Raw genomic sequence first — 18147 nt, 5'->3', positions numbered from 1 at the left:
GGTCACCACAGCAAATGGACACTGAGTGTCCAAGGCCGGGGCACACGCCCAGAGCCTCTTTCTAGAGGCCGTTGTATTTATTTCCACAACGGACCTTTTTCCTAGTATATGATAAAATACATTATGTCATGAACTAACAGTATAATAAAAGATGGCATAAAACTCAAGGGAGAGTGGTGTGTAGAGTCTAATCCTAAGGGGGGGGGGTAAAGGGAGAGAGGAGAAAGGGGAGGCCAATCAAAGATGGAACCCATCGCTGTCTTCAACCATAGGCTTGGCGAAACAGCTCTGTCTTACAGGCCTTGCGGAACTGACTGTGTGGCACTTCTGAAGTCCACTATACCACTTTGTCTCAGATGCTGATGCCAAATGGGGAAGGACTGTTAGCTTCAGAATCTGCTTGTAAGGTTCCCAGAAGAATGTGCCTGGTCACTGTTAATAGTGGCCTGCTGGGCTGGATGAGCCTTTGGATTAAAGTAGTGGAGGACCTCTTACATCCTTATGATTTTTTACAATCTTAAGAGCAATCGCTGCAAAAGGGATGGAGAAAAATCAGTGGATAGTATGGGGAGATGGGTGGGAGTGTGCTTTTTTATTTATGTCCCTTTGTTAAATGAAAAAAAGTTTTATCACTTTTTATGGTTTTAGATAAGATGGGAAAAGAACATCACATTGGGCGAACCCCCAGGATTCTTACATTCTTGGTGGTGGTAAGTATTTGCTTTCAATTTTCATTAAAGTATTAAGCCTGACAAACATCAGATTAACTTTGTACAGAAATGACTGAAATATATGTGGTGTCTCCTGGGAATTTTTTTTTAGCTGTAAACAGCATTCAAAGGAGAACAAAACAAGCTAGTTGTGTAGTAAAGAAAACATATAAAATAGTTATATGCTTTTCAATTATTCTTCTTGGCTTCTGTTTGGGGGGGGGGAAAGGTTTTCAAAACATGGTGTATTTCCACCCTTATCTAAGAGACTTAGAAAGATATATACAAAAGATAGCTTTATTTGGCAGATAGGTGTTTACCACAGGTCCTGTGGAAAGGCCGTAATATACAAGGAGGGAAAAACAAACTTGATCCTTACCCCTATGGAAAAACTACCTATATGTTATAAAGTCTGATATTTATATGCTGCCTTTCAACCCATTCTGGAGGCCCCCCATGGAGATGACAAAAAAGTTTAAAAAATCAAATATTAAACATCAGTATAAAAACAACCATAGAAACATAGAATTGGAAGGGACCTCAAGGGACGTCTAGTGAATTTCCTGCATTGTACAGGGGGTTGGACAACTACCTTTCCCCTCTGCTTCCCCATGGCCAAGAGGAAGGCAAACAGTCTCCAGGATCCCTGGCCAATTCGGCCTGGAGGAAAATTCCTTCCTGATCTTATAGTGGTAATCAGCATTACTCTGGGCATGTAAGAAAGGGCCATGCGAACAGGGTACTGGCTCATCCCTTCTTGCACTCTCTCTCTCTCATGAGCTGCCTAAATTCACAGAATTTGCATCGCTGTCAGATGGCCATCTAGCCTCTGCTTAAAAACCTCCAAAGAAAGAGGGTCCAACACCTCCTGAGGAAGCCTGGTCCATTGAGGAACTGCCCTAACTGTTAGGAAGTTCTTCCTAATGTTTAGCCAAAAACAATTTTTGATTTAATTTCAATCCATTGGTTAGATCCATTGATCTAACTTTCTGGGAAAACGGAAAACAACTCCTCTATATGACAACCCTTCAAATACTTAAAGATGGCTATCATATCACCTCTCAGTTGTCTCCTTTCCATTTAACCCTTCATTTTTGCTGCCCACTGCTTTGAGGGAGGGGGAGAAAAATCAGAGGGTTAAATATGGGGATGAAGTGCCTCCCCCTGGCCAGCAAAAAGGAAGGAGTGAAGTGCCTCCCACAAGCAGTGTTCCCTCTAAGCTGAGTTAGTGTGAGTTAGCTCAGTTTTTTAGCCACCAGCTCACACATTTTTGCTTTCGCTCAGGAAGGAGGGCTCCAGAGCAAACTGATTTATGCAGTAGCCAAATTGTTTGCTCACAACTTTAATGCCAGCAGCTCACAAAGTAGCATTTCTGCTCACAAGACTCCACAGCTTAGAGGGAACATTGCCCACAGGGCACTGTAGCCAGCAGAAAGGAGGGGGTGAAATGCCCCTGGGAGGCACTTTCCCCCTTCCTTTCTGCTCCCTGCATCTTTTCATGAGGAGCAGAAAGCAGGGCCATTTAAACTACTTTTTTCTGCTCCCAGTGGAAAGCCACAGGGAGCAGAAAGCAGTGGTGGTTTAAATGGCTCCAAGCCTTTTAAACAAAACAGCTGAGTGGTGGGGAGTTCAGCAAACCCCGGCTTTCTGCTCTTCATGAACTCTCATGAGCCACTGCAAATTGCACCAAAATTCGTGGTGGTTCTTCTCAGTTCTTCAGTTTATGAACTTTGTTTCACAAAACCTGAACAGGCCGAAATTCATGACTTTAGTTCGTCACCTGGTTCATGCCCATCCCTATTGTCAACATCCTCCTTAAACTGTGATGCCCAAAACTGAACGTGATACTCCGAGTGAAGTCTAACCAGAGGAAAGTGATACCATCCTAAAATTGTCCATGTATATATACATGGAGCAAGAACAAGGCGTTACCCAATAGTCGGTGCAGAGCAGAAATGTCTTGGGTTTTCTCTAGAGGGCCGGCAGTAAGGACATCAGCCTGAACTCCTGTGGGGGAGGAGTTCCACAGGTGGGGAGTCAGCTAATCAACATCCAGTGTGCGTACTCTAATCTGGGAGAACTGGGTTTGATTCCCCACTCCTCCACTTGCACCTGGCTGGATGGCCTTGGGCAAGCCGTAGTTCTGATAAGAGCTGTTCTTGAAAAAGAGCAGTTTCTGTCAAGAGCTCTTTCAGCCCCACCTACCTCACAGGGTGTCTGTTGTGGGGAGGGGGAGGGAAAGGAGTTTGTAAGCCGCTCTGAGACACCTTTCGGTAGTGAAGGGCGGGGTATAAATCCAATCTCCTCCTCTTCTTCTTCCTGTGGACCAGTCTTGCCTCAAGTAATCCAGACTCTGGCAGGAAGGCCTCATCCATTGGTCTCAGTGCCCAGACAGGTTGATACAGGAGAAAGCAGCCTCTCGGGTACTAAGATCCATGCCAGCAACCTTGAACTGAGACTAGATGTAAACCAGAAGCCAGTGTAGCTGTAGAAGAACTTATGTTAATGTGTTCACTTTGAAAGGATTCAGTAGGGACCCTAGCTGCTATCCTTGGTGCTAGCCGAATCTTCTGAACAGTCTTCCAGGGCAGCGCCATGTCGAAAGTGCTGCAGTAATATAATCTCTGTGTTTCCAAGAAATGCATGACCATAGCTAGACCTGCTTTCTGCAGGAATGGCTGCAGCTGGAGAAGTTGAAAAAATAGATTCCTAATGACTTCTGCAATTTGACTTTCTAGGTACAGTGTGGCATCAAAGAGAACCTCCAAACTGTGACCCATTCCTTCAGGGGGAGTGACTCCCACCTAGAACAAGCCATGCACTTGTTCTTACATAAGCCTTGTTTCCAAACCTTAGTGCTTCCATTTTGTATGGATCAAGTCTTTGTTTACTCACCTACATGCTTCTTAGTAATACCATTGTTTCACATGGAATAAACAACTCAGGTGGCCTATTTTAAGAACTGATCTGGTCCTCAGGGTTTCTAACCCGCAGAGGGTGTGTATATACACAGTAGTGTCTATGCTAAATTGAGGGGCAGATCTTGTGCACCCATCCCTTTAAGGCTGTTACTGCTGTGTAAATGAATGAGAGAAGTGCACACTACTGCAGAGTGCACCTTTGAGCATCTCCAGTCAGACGTTCAGAATGTTGTTAATGAACACAGGGGAGCATGCAAAAATCCTAGTAGAACAGTCAACTTAAACTTATGAAGAAGATTCGTAAGACTCACTGGACCAGGATTGCATCCACACACCGGTGTCATCAGTAGGAGGCCTATAGAAATAAATATGTAGTTCATAAACTAGTGTGCCCCCTTGTCTATACTGCTTGACCATAAAAAAATGCAAACACTTTTTAGACTTAGGGAAATTATCTCCAGGTGAATGAAGAATAAATTATATTAAATACATACAACTCAGCTTCGTTTACATAGTCTTCTGCATGTTAAAAAGAGACTTTAATTCAAAATTTTAATTTGCTTACTTTAATATTTTTTTCTTAATAAATGAATATTTATTCTGTTCCATCAGTTCCCTCCTCCTTACTTCTCCTGTTTACTCCCCTTTGCAAGACTTGCAGGGGAGAACAGGTGCTACAACTAGGAGGTTTGGATTTTAGCTGTTTGATTTGTAAAATACTTCAGACACTTTCTGAACCTGTTTAGACACACGCTGTCCATCTAAGCAGTATTCAGCCACTACGTCTTGGATGTTTGCTTTTATTAATAATGGGTGACTAAAATGGATCATGCAGGCTTGATTTCTTTTCAGAATCTGATATTCTTCATCAGCTTTTGGATTGCTTGTGCTGTTGAGTTAAGCAAAGAAAATATGATTATTCTCCATACAGTGAACTAATATAATCAAGGTCTGCATGTAAACTTTAGTATGTGCAGAAGTAAGTTTAGCTTTCACTATTCCAAATATTTGTACAGTGCCAGCTGTGATGTGCTGCAGTGCTGATGCTGCACAACATACTGATAAAAAGGATGAGGAGATAAGTGCTGCAGTGATCATAAGATATAATGCGATAGTTTGAGTACTGTGGGATTCGTGTATTTAGAGTACTTGTAAAATGCAAGTCACAATCTCCTCTTCTTCTTTTTTTACTTTTAGTGTTTTTTGGGATCTCTATTGTGCAGCTCCGGAAAGACGTGAAACGTGTGAACACTCAAGTGAAGCTAAAGCCTTTCATGACTATGTAAGTTTCTGGTATTTATTCAGTATATTTTATCTGTTGGCTTGGTTCACAAGTAGCACTTCATGCTTTTCCAATGCTCAAGAATGGCTCCTGCTGTCAGGTGTCTACATTCTGTAGTTGACAGGAGAAGGGAAATGTAACTTTAACCTTGTACACAGTGGTGAAAAATTAGTTTTTGTAGACTGGCAAGGATTCATCCTTAAGAGAGAGAAGAAGGTAACAGCCCTGTAGATAAGGTCATAGGCTGTTATACCTTCAGGGTATGGTAAAAAAAATAATAGGAAGGGGGATATGTAGGCAAAAAGTGATATATAGGGAAGAAAAGAGTTATATAAGCCTATAAATGATCCATCAGTACTATCTATTGTGTGTTATAGGAAAAATAGTTTTGGGGGAAAACAAAACCAGAGTTAAGGGAAAGTTCCTACAAGTATTCCGGTAGTCTACTTATATAAGTGTTATGAAAAGGATTTGGCACAATTAGTTAGGAGCCTCTTGAGTGCAAACTGTTTTGTAACAGGTAAAAGCTGGCAAGACCACACTTGCACAGCTTCCATTAGCTTCAGCAAAAATTTCCCAAATGAAGCTGTTCATGAATCGTGTTGTCCTCTGGCAGTAGTATGAGATTGTTGTGAGGGGACAGCTAGTGTGCTTTGATAGTTATGGTTGCAAGCAAGTAGGTTTGGGGCCTGAATTCATCCCTGAGATCTAAATTGGCAGCACAGTCTCAGTGTTCCATCAAAGAAAGGGATTCAACAGAATTTGTAAAAACAACAACATGGATCAGGCATAATTTAAATGTTTATATTAATTGTTCATCTTAATGGCCATTATACAACTACTTTTCCCCACCCCTTCATTCGCCTGCCTTCTCACCATCCCCTGCTTCCTGCAGGGAGGAATTTAATTAACTGTAGACAAAAAATCCTGGTTGCTCAACATGTCTTTGCTGAAAAAGTCACAGATTTCTAGGACTTGAATTTCCCAACTATTATTGGTCTCCTCGGAACATAATTACATAGGTTATGTGAATTCTAATAGTAATGGATGCTTACTATGAGCTGCAGTATTTGCACTTTTTATTTTAAAATACAAAGAACAACTCCCCTCCAAAAATTTAGGTCTCTTGGTGTTTATTCCAGCACTTGAAGAACTTGTCAGTTTGTATTATGCTTTGTGCTACTCCATGCAATGTATTCAGTGTTCTATGTGTGAGTCTGTCCTTTCAGGTTGATTGGCCGTGATATGCAGCAAGAATCCACAATATATCCAAAACTCAGCATTTTTATGATGTTTTAAGTACTCTTGATTCAAGACCAATTTTAAGTGTGTGAATAATTCTAGCAGGATCATAGCCATAAGTAGACTGTTGAGTGGTATACCTCTATTGTAGCAGTCTGCTAACATGTTGGTACCAGGAATAAGCAGACAACTTTATATTCTTACTTCTGATAAATCAAAAATGTTGTCCTGAAAATGTATTGTATTTTAAGAGAAGAAAAACACACAAGGGCTCTCTGTAGCAGGATGAAATCACAGAGGGCAAAAACCTGAGAGATATTTATTTGGCGATTAAGAACCCTATATGTTCAGAGATGTTATTCTGCCTCTGAAGAACACCGATCTGGGGAAAGCTATCATAGGTAAATTTTTATGTGCTTCCGTATTCAGCGAAGAATTATTTTGCTACAGATGAACACATGAAGCAGCCTTATGTGGTAGCCCTGTGTAGACAACTTGTACACACAGTGACTCACCACACAGGAAGAGTGGGCATGAGCTCACTGGCCCTGTCTGCTCATATCACAGAGATGTTCGCATGGTGTAAACACATGGAGGAAGTGTCTGCACATAACCCCCTCCCTGTGATTAGCAGTGCTGCTTTCCAAACCTTGCTGATTGAAGGAAGAGGGCATGCATTGGCACTTCCTCCACATGTTCACCTTGTGCGATTGCATGGAAGTGAGGTGGGGTGGAGCCAGTGTGCCTCTGTTCATTCTCCCTCCCTGCACAGTAAGTCAACATGTAGCCAGGTTGTTTACGTGTGGCCCTTGAGCTGATCATTGGTCTACCAAGGTCAGTTCTGTCTTCTCTGATGGGCAATGACTTCTCAGGGTCTCAGGCAGAGGTCTCTCACATCACCTATTACCTGATCCTTTTAAATGGAAGGTGCTGGAGATTGTATCTGAGACATTCTGCATGCAAAGCAGATGTTCTACCACTGTGTCACAACCCCATCCCATATCTTAGTGCTATGTGGATATGGCAGGTTATTTATTTATTAAAATATTTATTCCCTGCCTTTCCTTCTGGTTCAGGATGGCTCCTCCTTTAAATGAGGAGTCCCAAATTTGTTTTCAACCTTTTCCCAGATAGTGGGGTGCCTTTATGGAATGAGATTTCTTTAGAAGTGAAGATCTACAATGAGAAGATCTGCAATGTTTTAGTCTGTTTTACAAATGTGCAGATTGAGGTGGTATTTTGGGATAAAGGAGGGAAGAGACAAACAGATTCGGTTCTACAGCAGTATCAAAATTGGTGCCAAACTAGACAAGGTGGTGGGAGATCTATGACTCAGTCTTCTGAGTACTTTAATTGGTAAATGGAAGCTGTGTGTGGTTCAGATTGGTACCATCATGGTACCATTTTTTCAAGCAACTAACTGGACTTGCTCTTTGCCATGTTGATACCAATGCACAAACTGAGCTTTTTCCTGTGCTGTGCTAACTATTCCCTAGTAGGTATTTACCAATTAAAAGTACTTGAGACATCAATTCACTGATTTCCCAGCATCTGGTTAAAGTTGGTTCTCTGCCCTGCAAAAGCCATAAAGGCAAAATCCAACCTGCTCCTCTTAAAGTTCTATCCCCTCTCTGCTAGACTGGGAGGATCCTTTTCAGTCCCATGCCAGAAAAACATGAGTTCCTTGTATGTCCTGAGGAACTTTATTATCCATTAACCCAAATGATTACATAAAAATCTAGAAAGGGAGGGGGCTTCTGTCCATCGTGCTTGAGATAACATCATGGCTGCAATGGTAATTGTAAATATGCAAGGCCATACACAAACTTGCTGTTAGTGTAAACTAATCTCTAAAGATTAATATATGCTGAAAACATAATTGGATTTATATCATTCAGTGCTGTTCAAGTTTTTATGCCCCATCATCTTCAGAAAATGTGAGGTATCTTGTCATGCTGTATTTGACTCTGCTGTGCTGGTGTTTGACAGTAAACAAAGGAGAGGTTCATTGTGGGATACAGCTGAACAAGAAAATACAGTTGCTGTCCTTATAATTGTAGGTGCCAGGGACAGGTACCAATGCCATTTGAACTGTATCACTGCAGACGTGATTCATGTACCAGTGTACAGCTAATCCAAACATATGTAATATGTTGATGTGGAATAAGCAAAAACTGCTTGTTAAAACAATTCCTATAAATGTTTTCAACACTACACATTTTGGGTGATTGGACTAGATGCCTGTGATTTAAAATTCAAGCACCACAAATACTTTGGATTTTTTTAAATGGAAAAATATTGGTTGTATTGTTGCTGCAATACATGAAGCAGTGGGTAAATCTGTAGCAAATGTTAAATATTGCAAATAAATGGAGTAAATGAATGTTTATGATCCAGCATTCCTGTCCCAGCTGATGAAAATCTTAGCTCATGCTTGGATTTCTGTTCAAGATATAAGAATTTCATAATTTGTAAAAACTGAGTTTGGGCAACACAACAAAATTAATGTAAGGACTAGAACTCTAACTTGAATTAAACATCTATTGGTGATATTTATCAGTGAGGTTATGTGAAAGAGAAAATGGATTAAGTTGCTATTGGGAAAACCGTTAAATGTTATCAGTGAAATACAAGTTAATAAGGATACTATCCAGCCATAGCTAAGCGTTTAAGTGGGATTGATTTTCAGTGTGGAAGAATTAAGGATGTGCTTAACTTTTTCCTATGGATATCATTTTGAGGGAGTGTATACTGTTGGCTGGGCTATGCCCAGTATATGATAAGGGAAAACATTGCTTATTTTTATCTGGATGTTCTCTTGGTGATGTTTGTTTTACCATAAGACAGGAATTACTACTATTAGCTTGAAAGGTGATGCTATCCTAGGTGATGCTATCCGTGTATCTTGCTTCCCCAGTTCCTCGCCAGCCCTTTCACTCTCTTCCTGCCCCCTGCTGCCACCTCTTTCTGGGCTGACTGAGAGGCGGCACCTCTCTCACCCTTCTCACTGCCATCTCCTTTCTTCCCTGCCAGGCTTGCAGGCCTGCTTGCTTGCAATTCCAGTGCTTCCCCTGAATAGCTCACCTGCCCTCCCTGCTACATCTTTCCTTTCCTGGTCCCTCTACTGAGGAACTTGCAGGAGAGGGAAGGGAGCTGTCATGGATGGCTGCCTCCTCCTTCTGGTCTCTACCTCTGCTACTTCCATCTCCACCTCTTCCGGGAAGGGGAAGAAAGAGATAACAGCAGTAGAGCCACTGCTATATGCTCCTCCTGACTGCCACTGCTTTCTCTCCTGGGGTTGAAGGTGGAGGCACAGCTTGAGAAGGAAGGAACATGAGGTCTCTTTCCTTGGCATTGACTGTGTAAAGGCAGACAGCACTTATCGATTTGAGGGAAAGTTTTTTAAAAAAACCCATACCCCAGGCTTATCTGTTTGAGGGAAAGTTAAATCCTCCCTCTCCCCCCAGGCTTCCTAAAATTTCTCTTTTGTTCATGCAAACCTAGGGGCTTCCCAGGTCTGTAGAAAAAGTCTCATTTTGCACTTGGCACCATTGGGCTTTTTGATCCATATTAGGGCCAAGTTCGTAATTAGGTTTGGTTACTGATAACATGATGATACCATTATTGCTTTAGGATGTGCTGGAAAGCTGCATGTGAGCACCTGATGAAATCAACATGTCTTGTTCAAATAGCTTTGTGCACCTTTAGGGGAATCCTAAATCTGATAGTGATGGAGTGAGCTCCCATCTCTGACCCCAGGTCCTGCCAACCTAGCAGTTTGAAAGCAAGAAATTGCAAGTAGATAAATAGGTAACACTTCGGTGGGAAGGTAATAGCATTCTGTGCACCTTGGAGTTTAGTCATGCCGGCCACATGACCATGGAAACATCTTTGGACAGCGCTGGCTCTTCGGCTTTGAAACGGAGCGGAGCGGAGCTGAGCACCGCCCCCTAGAGTTGGATTCGACTAGCTTTCGAGCAAGGGAAACCTTTACCTTTAAATATGATACTGTCTTTTCTTCTATTCAGGTTTATGTAGTGTTTGAACTAGGGCTGTAAAATTTCTGGAAATTTTGAAACCATGGGAAACTCTTGGAAAATAATGGAAATTTGGGGGAAAGTCAAACAAACGCAACACTTCTTTTACTGATTTAGCAACGTGAAATGCATTATTTGTAACTTAGTCAACATAGAAAATTGTGCTATTTGCCATATTTACAGAATTTAAAAGTATAAATATCTTAATTTTGTATAAGAAAATTTGCAACTATACCCAGTTTTTGAAAAGGAGTTGCAAATTTCTGCACCTTGTGTTACTATGGCACATGTATCTTTAATTTTGCCATCAGAGGTAAGAAAAAATAAAAGTTGAAGGTAGAAATCAAATTCTATAGTAAATGAAAGACAGGGTATTATTTGGACAGAAACTCTCTCATAATTACAATAGGTAGGACTGCCAGAATCTTTGAATATTAAGCTGACTTTATAACATTGAAAACACTGGAGTCTTTAATCATGTGCTATCATTTGAGCATATTAATTAATTGTCCAAAAATTACATTTAAGCACAACAAATCTTGAATATTGTATGTCTACAGTATGAGGCCTTTTATGTGTTACCCCAAATTGTTCAATTTTTCCATTTGAAAATTCTATAGTAAATGAAAGACTAAGTAGCCTTACATTTGGAATGTAAATAGCCTTGCCTTAACAAGCATTTTATTCATTCTAAAGTAGAAAATATTTCATAATAATTCTGGGGCATTAGCTTTGTTTTGTTTTATATTTTTTAGGATTATTTCCGTTTAATTCCGCTGGAGTTAAATTAAGCTTAATTTTTAATCTTGCTCTGAGTGTTACAGTTCTAGAGGTGTTTTGTTGCTTGAGATTTTATTGTTGTGTCCTGGTATGATTTAGAGAGACTGTGGGCTACTTATTTAACCCTTAGGTTGTATTTACCTGGAAGATATTTTTGCTGGCAGCCCTGTATTCTGTAATTCAACATGACTTCTAGTCTTTTGTTGTCAGTGGCTGTCATTCTGATAATTGTTTTTTGTCAAGAACTAAATCTCATGTCTGCCAGTGGTGCAGTTATTCATTGTTTCAGTTCTGTTAAAGTAGTACAAACAAGTGACAATTACATATTGCTATTTCCTTCTGTGTTTATAGATAACTGATACAACTCATAAAAAGTTACCAAGATTTAGGATTTAACCCATGTGTGCTCTAAACAATCAATACTGCTTGTTGACGTCTTCATGTTATCACTTATCTTGTATAATGTTTGAAGCCCATTCCTAAGTATATTTATTCAGAAGCAAGTCCCACTGTACTGTAAGTGATGCAGAATGCCGCTTGAATTAATCTTTTAGTGTTTCAGTAAGTTAAAGATGCAAACCATTTGCCACGTCCACCATATGTTTAACTATTGTTGTCTAGTTGAAACTGAATAAACCAACCAAAAATTTTGAGCCATGACATATCTCCAACATTTCACAAATGAAAAGGGTTCCACTCCTATGTGTAGGTGGGGCCAAGTGTAACATCCAACGTTCTTAGGTTGTTGCTTGGCTAACTGTAGTGGTAGAAATGGCAAAACAGCCTACACCATAAGGAACCTTAATAGAAAGTGGAAACCAAGAGCAGAGCATTGTTTTCTTTGAGATAACAATTTCTTCTCATTGAATAGAAAGTGGAAACCAAGAGCAGAGCATAACAATTGAGATAACAATTTTTTCTCATTTATCACTGTTAGTTCCCTTTTACTACTAGGGAATGCTGAACCTGAGATAGCATTGTTCAAGGCAGTTGGTGTCCTACACCAAAGAATTATTGAACGAACTACCATCCAACCAAGCTAGACTTAAAGGTCTGCGCTGCTGTTATAGAAGAACACTAGAAGCTTGAGACAAATTGGATGGGTCTATACTGGAAAGGGTCACCAGCAAGGAGGAACATTCTTTCCACAGGAAAATATCCCGATCCCTACAGTAGTGATCACCTGAACCTCAATTAATAAGGCAAATTCAATGCATAAAAGGTCTCCCAGGAAAAACAACAACACTGTGCCATCCCTCTTTCACAAGTTCTTCTTTTTTTAAAAAAGTAGTCCTGAAGGAAACATATTATACACATTCTTGTTAGGTGCTTTGTTCAGCTACTTCACGTCCTAAAGCAAGTCAGGTGTATAATTTTCTTCATTTCTTGTGCTCCTTCTCAGTCTGCTCTCTTTGTTCCAGGGAACTGTGGTCTAATGAGACAGGACTTAGCAAGACAATGTGGGCTGGCATGACTCATTTGTGGCAATGTAGGAGAAGGGAAAGGGAATGATATAGGGAGAATAGGGGCAAGTCTACTTTAAAGATGCCGGGAGAGAGAAATACACTATATTGTTAAGTTTCTGCTTATAGATATCTTTGTCAGAGCATATATTCAAAATTCATCAATATAGATTACATTTGACTCAAGATCATGTAATGCTTTTTGACTAACCTGTTATACCAACACGGCTGACCAACTGGATCTGTTATACTTCTATTTAAGGTGTTAAGTGTGGGTTACAATAGACTTTCCATTAGGGGTGTGCAAAAAAAGTTTTGGTTTTTTACCGATTCAGGTCTCTTGGATCTGAAAAAATATCAGTATTCCCAAATATTTCCAAATACCAGTATTGGTATTGTACTGGTATTTGGGTAAATATTTGGGAAACCTGAATTTATTCAGCTCCATTATACCCTATGGGGACTGTCCCCATAGGGTATAATGGAGAATTTCACTCGTTGAGTCATGCTGCAGCAGCATTGTGACTTCACAAGTGAACTGAAGGCATTTAAAGTTTAGATGCATTCAGTTCCCTTGCTGAGTTGTGCCGTCGTGGCAGCCTGACTTGGCCAGTGAACTGAATGCATTTAGCTGCGCCGAACAAAAGCCAATAAAAGCTGAATAATATCAGTTTTTATTCGGGCGTGGCTATTTCGGGAGCCAAATACAGATCTCTGTATCTTTGTTAGTGAATTCTACTCTGATTTGTTCGTAATTACCACTAACTGAAACAAAGAGTGCAAGGTTGGGTAGGATGTTGTATACATGATTTTAAATACATGTTCACATAATCTCTGGCAAATCCTTTCTTGCAAATGCCATGTTCTTAAACAAAATCTGCTCATGTACACAGAAAAATTCACATTATGCCATAGGCCCACACCATTAACCACGGGCCTAATTTAAGGAAAGATCCAGAGTTTAGCTTCAAAACTTTAGTCAAAGCTCTGACCTAGAAAATGTGAAATAATAACTAAGATGATGGTGTTTTGGAACATATATAGAGTGCCTTTACTTTTCAGATGGATAGCTAACCACCTCTAGTTGGTTCTTAAGAATTAAGTAGCAGTCATCTTGGAGGATGGAATTCGTTTAGTGATGGCTGAGTTCTCACACTGCCTGATTTTAGAAATGAAGAACTGCTGTGAGATTTTAAAATCACTATTTGTGATGCAGTTGTGCTGAGAGGTGCCTGGAGAGGTTGTAGGTCAAGCATACTGAGCTGGTGGGGCACTGGCAGATACCCTAGAACAGTGGTCTACTCTAAATGGAAGTGGCTTTCTAGTGTCTGAGGCAGATAAATGTCTTTTGGAGACCTATTAGTAGACAATCTTTAACTCGAGGTAACCAGGAATTGAACATACTTTTCTGAATGCAAAGTATATGGACCTATAGGTCTCTTGGACCTATGGGGCTGAGTTTTGAGTAGGTAACATGATAAAGATTGTCTCTATACATGGCCAGAGTATATCTTACCACACTAACCTGTCCCTGTTCATTTACTGCTAAGGTGAGGCACTGCTTTTCATGTCCCTGTTTGAAGCACTGCCCACATGTCTTGAGCCAGGATTCTGAACAGCCTACTCCACTCCATGGCATACAAGCATCCTGTTTTTCTCTCTACCTAAGGTGAGGCTTCTTTTCTCCTCTCCCTGAATTCAACAGTCTCCAGTTGCAGGTAGTGTGAAGCAGCTGCCAGGAAAGTAATATTGATCATCAGCAACAGTGTTAGTGGGCTTCAGACTTGTAGTGAAGGTGACATACACATCTGGGCTTGCATGGTGATAGGGAGAGTCTTTTCCCCGTGACATTGGAGGGGGTGGTTAGCTCAAAGTTTTCTCTTTCTGTGATCATTACTAGGAGTGTGGGCAAGCACAGAGATCATACTCCGAGAGGGGACCCTCCAGTAATAAGGCTGATAGATTTAAACCTGTACAGATAGCTAAGGTCTAGTTGTCTTCTCTTGTATACCATGGCACATGCGCAGGTTCGTGTGCATATATGCATAAAAGAAAAAGGGAAATCAGGTCAATTAGAAGGCAGTGAGTCAGAAAATTGTAGCTGTTCCCAGATGAATCAAGACAGTTGGAGCATACATAGTGAATCTTCTTCGTTTTAAAACTGAGTTAATTTGAATTTGATGTGAATTTTTAAAAACACTGTTCCTCCTTTCTGAAGCATTGCTTATAGTTAATAGTGACTGTTGTGTTCTACTTGTCACAGGATCCCAAAACTAAGCAACAAACAGTGAAACTAAAAAGTGTAAAATTCAGAAGGATTAAATGAAATGAGTATTGGGCAATATGATATCAAGTATGTCAGCCACTGGAACATAACTGATAGTGGGTATGCACAATTTGTTGACATGGATCAAGTTTAGTGTTTCCTATGTCTTAGTTACTACTGCATGTAGGTGACTCATTTTCAACTGTCAAATGTGAGTTTTAATATAAGTCCAATTTTCTCAATTCTTCTTAAAATAACAAAATATGTGATACAATTGATTACCTTAAGAAAACAACCTTCCATTGGTGGTAGTGCTTATGACAAAGAAGTGACACCAGAAAACAGCTCCCACTTCTGAAAATGGCATCCACTTCTGTTTTAATTTTTAATCCTGACCTGTTAGACGTTCAGATTCATTACCTGTAAATTTACTAGTATCAACATATTATTGCATATGTTTGGTGAACCATGGAATTATTTCAGCATTTATTTCCAGTTACTTGGTTTCTAAATGTACTCTTTTGGGACCTAAACAGTGTAGTGTTGTCAATACTCTTTGTTCTAGATGCTCAGCAGTTTTCTGTTTAATATTGTTCTGAGGTTTTTTGAATTGCACCCAACTGCCTTTATGATATCTTCCTGAAGGAAGAGAAAGATTTCCCATATTAGTATCAAACAGTGAAGGACATGTTCCCTTCATACAGCCATTTGCAAATATAGCCTTTGGGTTTAATAAACATGAGCAGTTGTGTTGTTGTTGTTTTCTGGATGGTTTGGTACAGTTCAGTTAAATGACTCAGCCCACTGTCATTGGCTTTCAGGAAGATGAGGCTGCCTCCTGATACTGTCACAGTTGAATTATCCACATTTAGAGTGCATTTGTCTAACAAGCACAGTTGCTATATGGTAAGGATCTTTTTACCTCAAGCATAAAGCCAAACCATGGTTACGGAAACTTAATTATGGTTTGTCATAATGTCAAACCAGAGCAAGCAGCTCTTGCTTGTGCTTCTATAAAGATGTGCTCTAACGAGGGCATGCTTCATTCTTACTACATTCTGGTCCCTTTAATCAAAGGCTGCTCTAGCTTTCATAGAGGACTGGGAAATCAAGTTGGAGGAAAGCAGAAAGACTGCAGGGGAAAGCAGAAGGGGGGAGCCTGAGGGCCCCCATACTTCCATCACAACCTCCAACTTGTCTTCCTTCCCTGGCTACATGCCCTTTCCCTGCTCACTTGTGAGCCCTCCTCAACCCGCTTGCATGCCATAGAAAAAGCCCTGGATAAATATAATGTGTAGTTTGGGCCAAATGTAGAGGTTTGGAAGGCTCAGCAATATTGTTGTGATTGCATAGCAACCCCCAAAGATGGCCACCTACGTCTCAGAGTGTAGTCTTGCAAGACCTCAGGGGGCATTCATCTCTTAAAACTAGAGGTGTTCCTTCTGTTATTTGGGGAGAGCTTTAATTCCCTCTTTTTTAGATTTCAAATTTTTATGCAAACCAGGGGGCATAGCTACAGGTAGAAACTAGAATGTCAGGTTACATTCTCTCAGACATCTAATTCTCTGTGTAAAAGATTAGATTTTTTTTTAATGGCGGAACATTAAGTCATGTGAGCTGCCACTTGCAGTCAGAAATTTTGCTAAGCAGACACAGGCTTATCATCTTTGGTGAGAACTCTGCCATAGTGACTAGGCCAAGGCCACCCTGCTTCATACTCATGGGGCTTTAAACCTGGGATTATAACATCAAATTTCAATGTATTGATGGGATTATAACTTTTTAAGTTGTTCTCATTTTCTTCAATAAATATGGTGAGTCTTTCACTGAAATTTTATAAAATGGTTATAAAATGCATAAATGATGGGCACCCTCTGTCTCTTGTGAATTTTCTGTTTTCACAGGTTGAATCCAAATATCCATAAATGAATCAGACTTCCCTGAAAGGATGATTACTACCTTACCCTTTGTCCAGCCCTCTATACTCCCTGAAAAATATGGGGGGAAGAGAAATGCTGGGAGCAATGTTGCATGTGGCCCAAGGGCTGTGATTGGAAGTGGAATCGGTGGAAATCCCTACCCCTTTATATGAATAGAGCAGTGGCTTATATAAACATGTAGTAGCAATTTAAGCCAGTTCTGTTTTCTGCTGTATGCCCCTTTCCACACCAAAGCCAAATCCAACACTGAACAGCATTTTTTTATGCCTTTTTGGGAAATATGGGGGCTAAAGAATGAGTGTGAAATCAGATGAGTTTAGGCCATTTGGATTTATAAGTGGCTGGAAAAAATGCATTGGCAAAAGAAAAGAAAAATCTGTTTTAAACTCACTACTATTTGTTAATTATTGCAATATATGATCATGAAATGGTCTATATTGATATTTTAAATCACTGGGAACTAGTCAGGAGATGTTACCAGAAAAAGGGCTAATAGAACCTAAAGTTTAGAGAAGGGAACAGATTCTTCTGAAGATTGGAATTTCTATATGCCTCTGGTCACTTGAATTATTTACTTATTTGTAACTTCTCATCTCCACCCATCCTCCTCCAACATTAATTATACCTGATGATGTGCTACACAGTGTGTAAAGTCTTTATGCCTAGGGTTTTGAAACCTTGCCATGTCATAGTGAGAGCTTCCTTCAGTCTAAAAGCAAATCATCCGGCCTTCATAAGTTTTAATTAAAGAGAAGAATGAAAGAACCATCTCTCATTCCTAGGCACAGGGCCAGGAAGACAATGGAAAATGAATGAGCCAACTTAAAGGGAGTTTTTGGGATCTGAGAATAGCAAAAATTATCCCAAAAGAAAAACAGAGCTGCTTATAAGAACTAAAAAGGTAGTTTCTAGAATAACTAATCATGGCTTTTTATTGGCTACACCTCTCAGGCCTAGGTAAATGTCTCATATGTGGGGTTGACCTGGTTCACTCTTTCCAGGTGTGTATCTGGGGGAGTTGAAGTATTCAGAGAAATGCAATTCAATTGCCAATTTGTCCCTCACCCCAGCTTCCTATGGTCTTCATATGCATCTGGGACACATCACAAACCAGTAGTACAGCAAAGAAATAGTGCCTGAAGTCTCATGAAACTTCGAATACCATTGTTGGCTGCTTTACCTCCCACTGTGCCAGGGGGCCTTACTTCAGAATACAGTGCTTTCAGCCAAGGTTCAGTAATCAAATGGGATACCTCATGCTTGGTCAAGGTCATTGTACTCTGCGAACAAGCTGTGCTGTACAGCAAGAGTTGCATTTGGTCACCATGGCTACCAAAACTGGCCTATGAAGTCTTGTGAAGCCATCTTTAAAGACATTGGGTGATACCGTGGAGTTGCTGTAGTCACCCGGCCAGACGCTGAAGTCTTCTCTAAACTCAAGCCAGAGGAAAACGAGAGCAGCGATACTTAGAGGGAGAGGAACACTAGCGGAGAAGGATGGGAGGA

The 18147-nt window shown here is 40.4% G+C and overlaps 1 protein-coding gene across 2 annotated transcripts in view; it reads left to right on the top strand.

Moving 5' to 3' along the window:
* SSBP2 (single-stranded DNA binding protein 2) overlaps positions 1-18147 on the top strand; it is a 180922-nt gene that overhangs the window by 61702 nt on the left and 101073 nt on the right. For both annotated transcript variants that reach the window (XM_015423307.1, XM_015423299.1), the window contains exons 3-4: positions 649-710; positions 4829-4913. In XM_015423307.1, coding sequence (XP_015278793.1) covers positions 649-710; positions 4829-4913 — 147 coding nt within the window. The remainder of the gene's footprint in view (positions 1-648; positions 711-4828; positions 4914-18147) is intronic.

The sequence above is a fragment of the Gekko japonicus genome, unplaced genomic scaffold (assembly GCF_001447785.1).
Source record: "Gekko japonicus isolate JY-2015 unplaced genomic scaffold, Gekko_japonicus_V1.1 scaffold1376, whole genome shotgun sequence".
Lineage (NCBI taxonomy): Eukaryota > Metazoa > Chordata > Lepidosauria > Squamata > Gekkonidae > Gekko > Gekko japonicus.
This window is presented reverse-complemented; position numbering and strand designations above follow the sequence as displayed.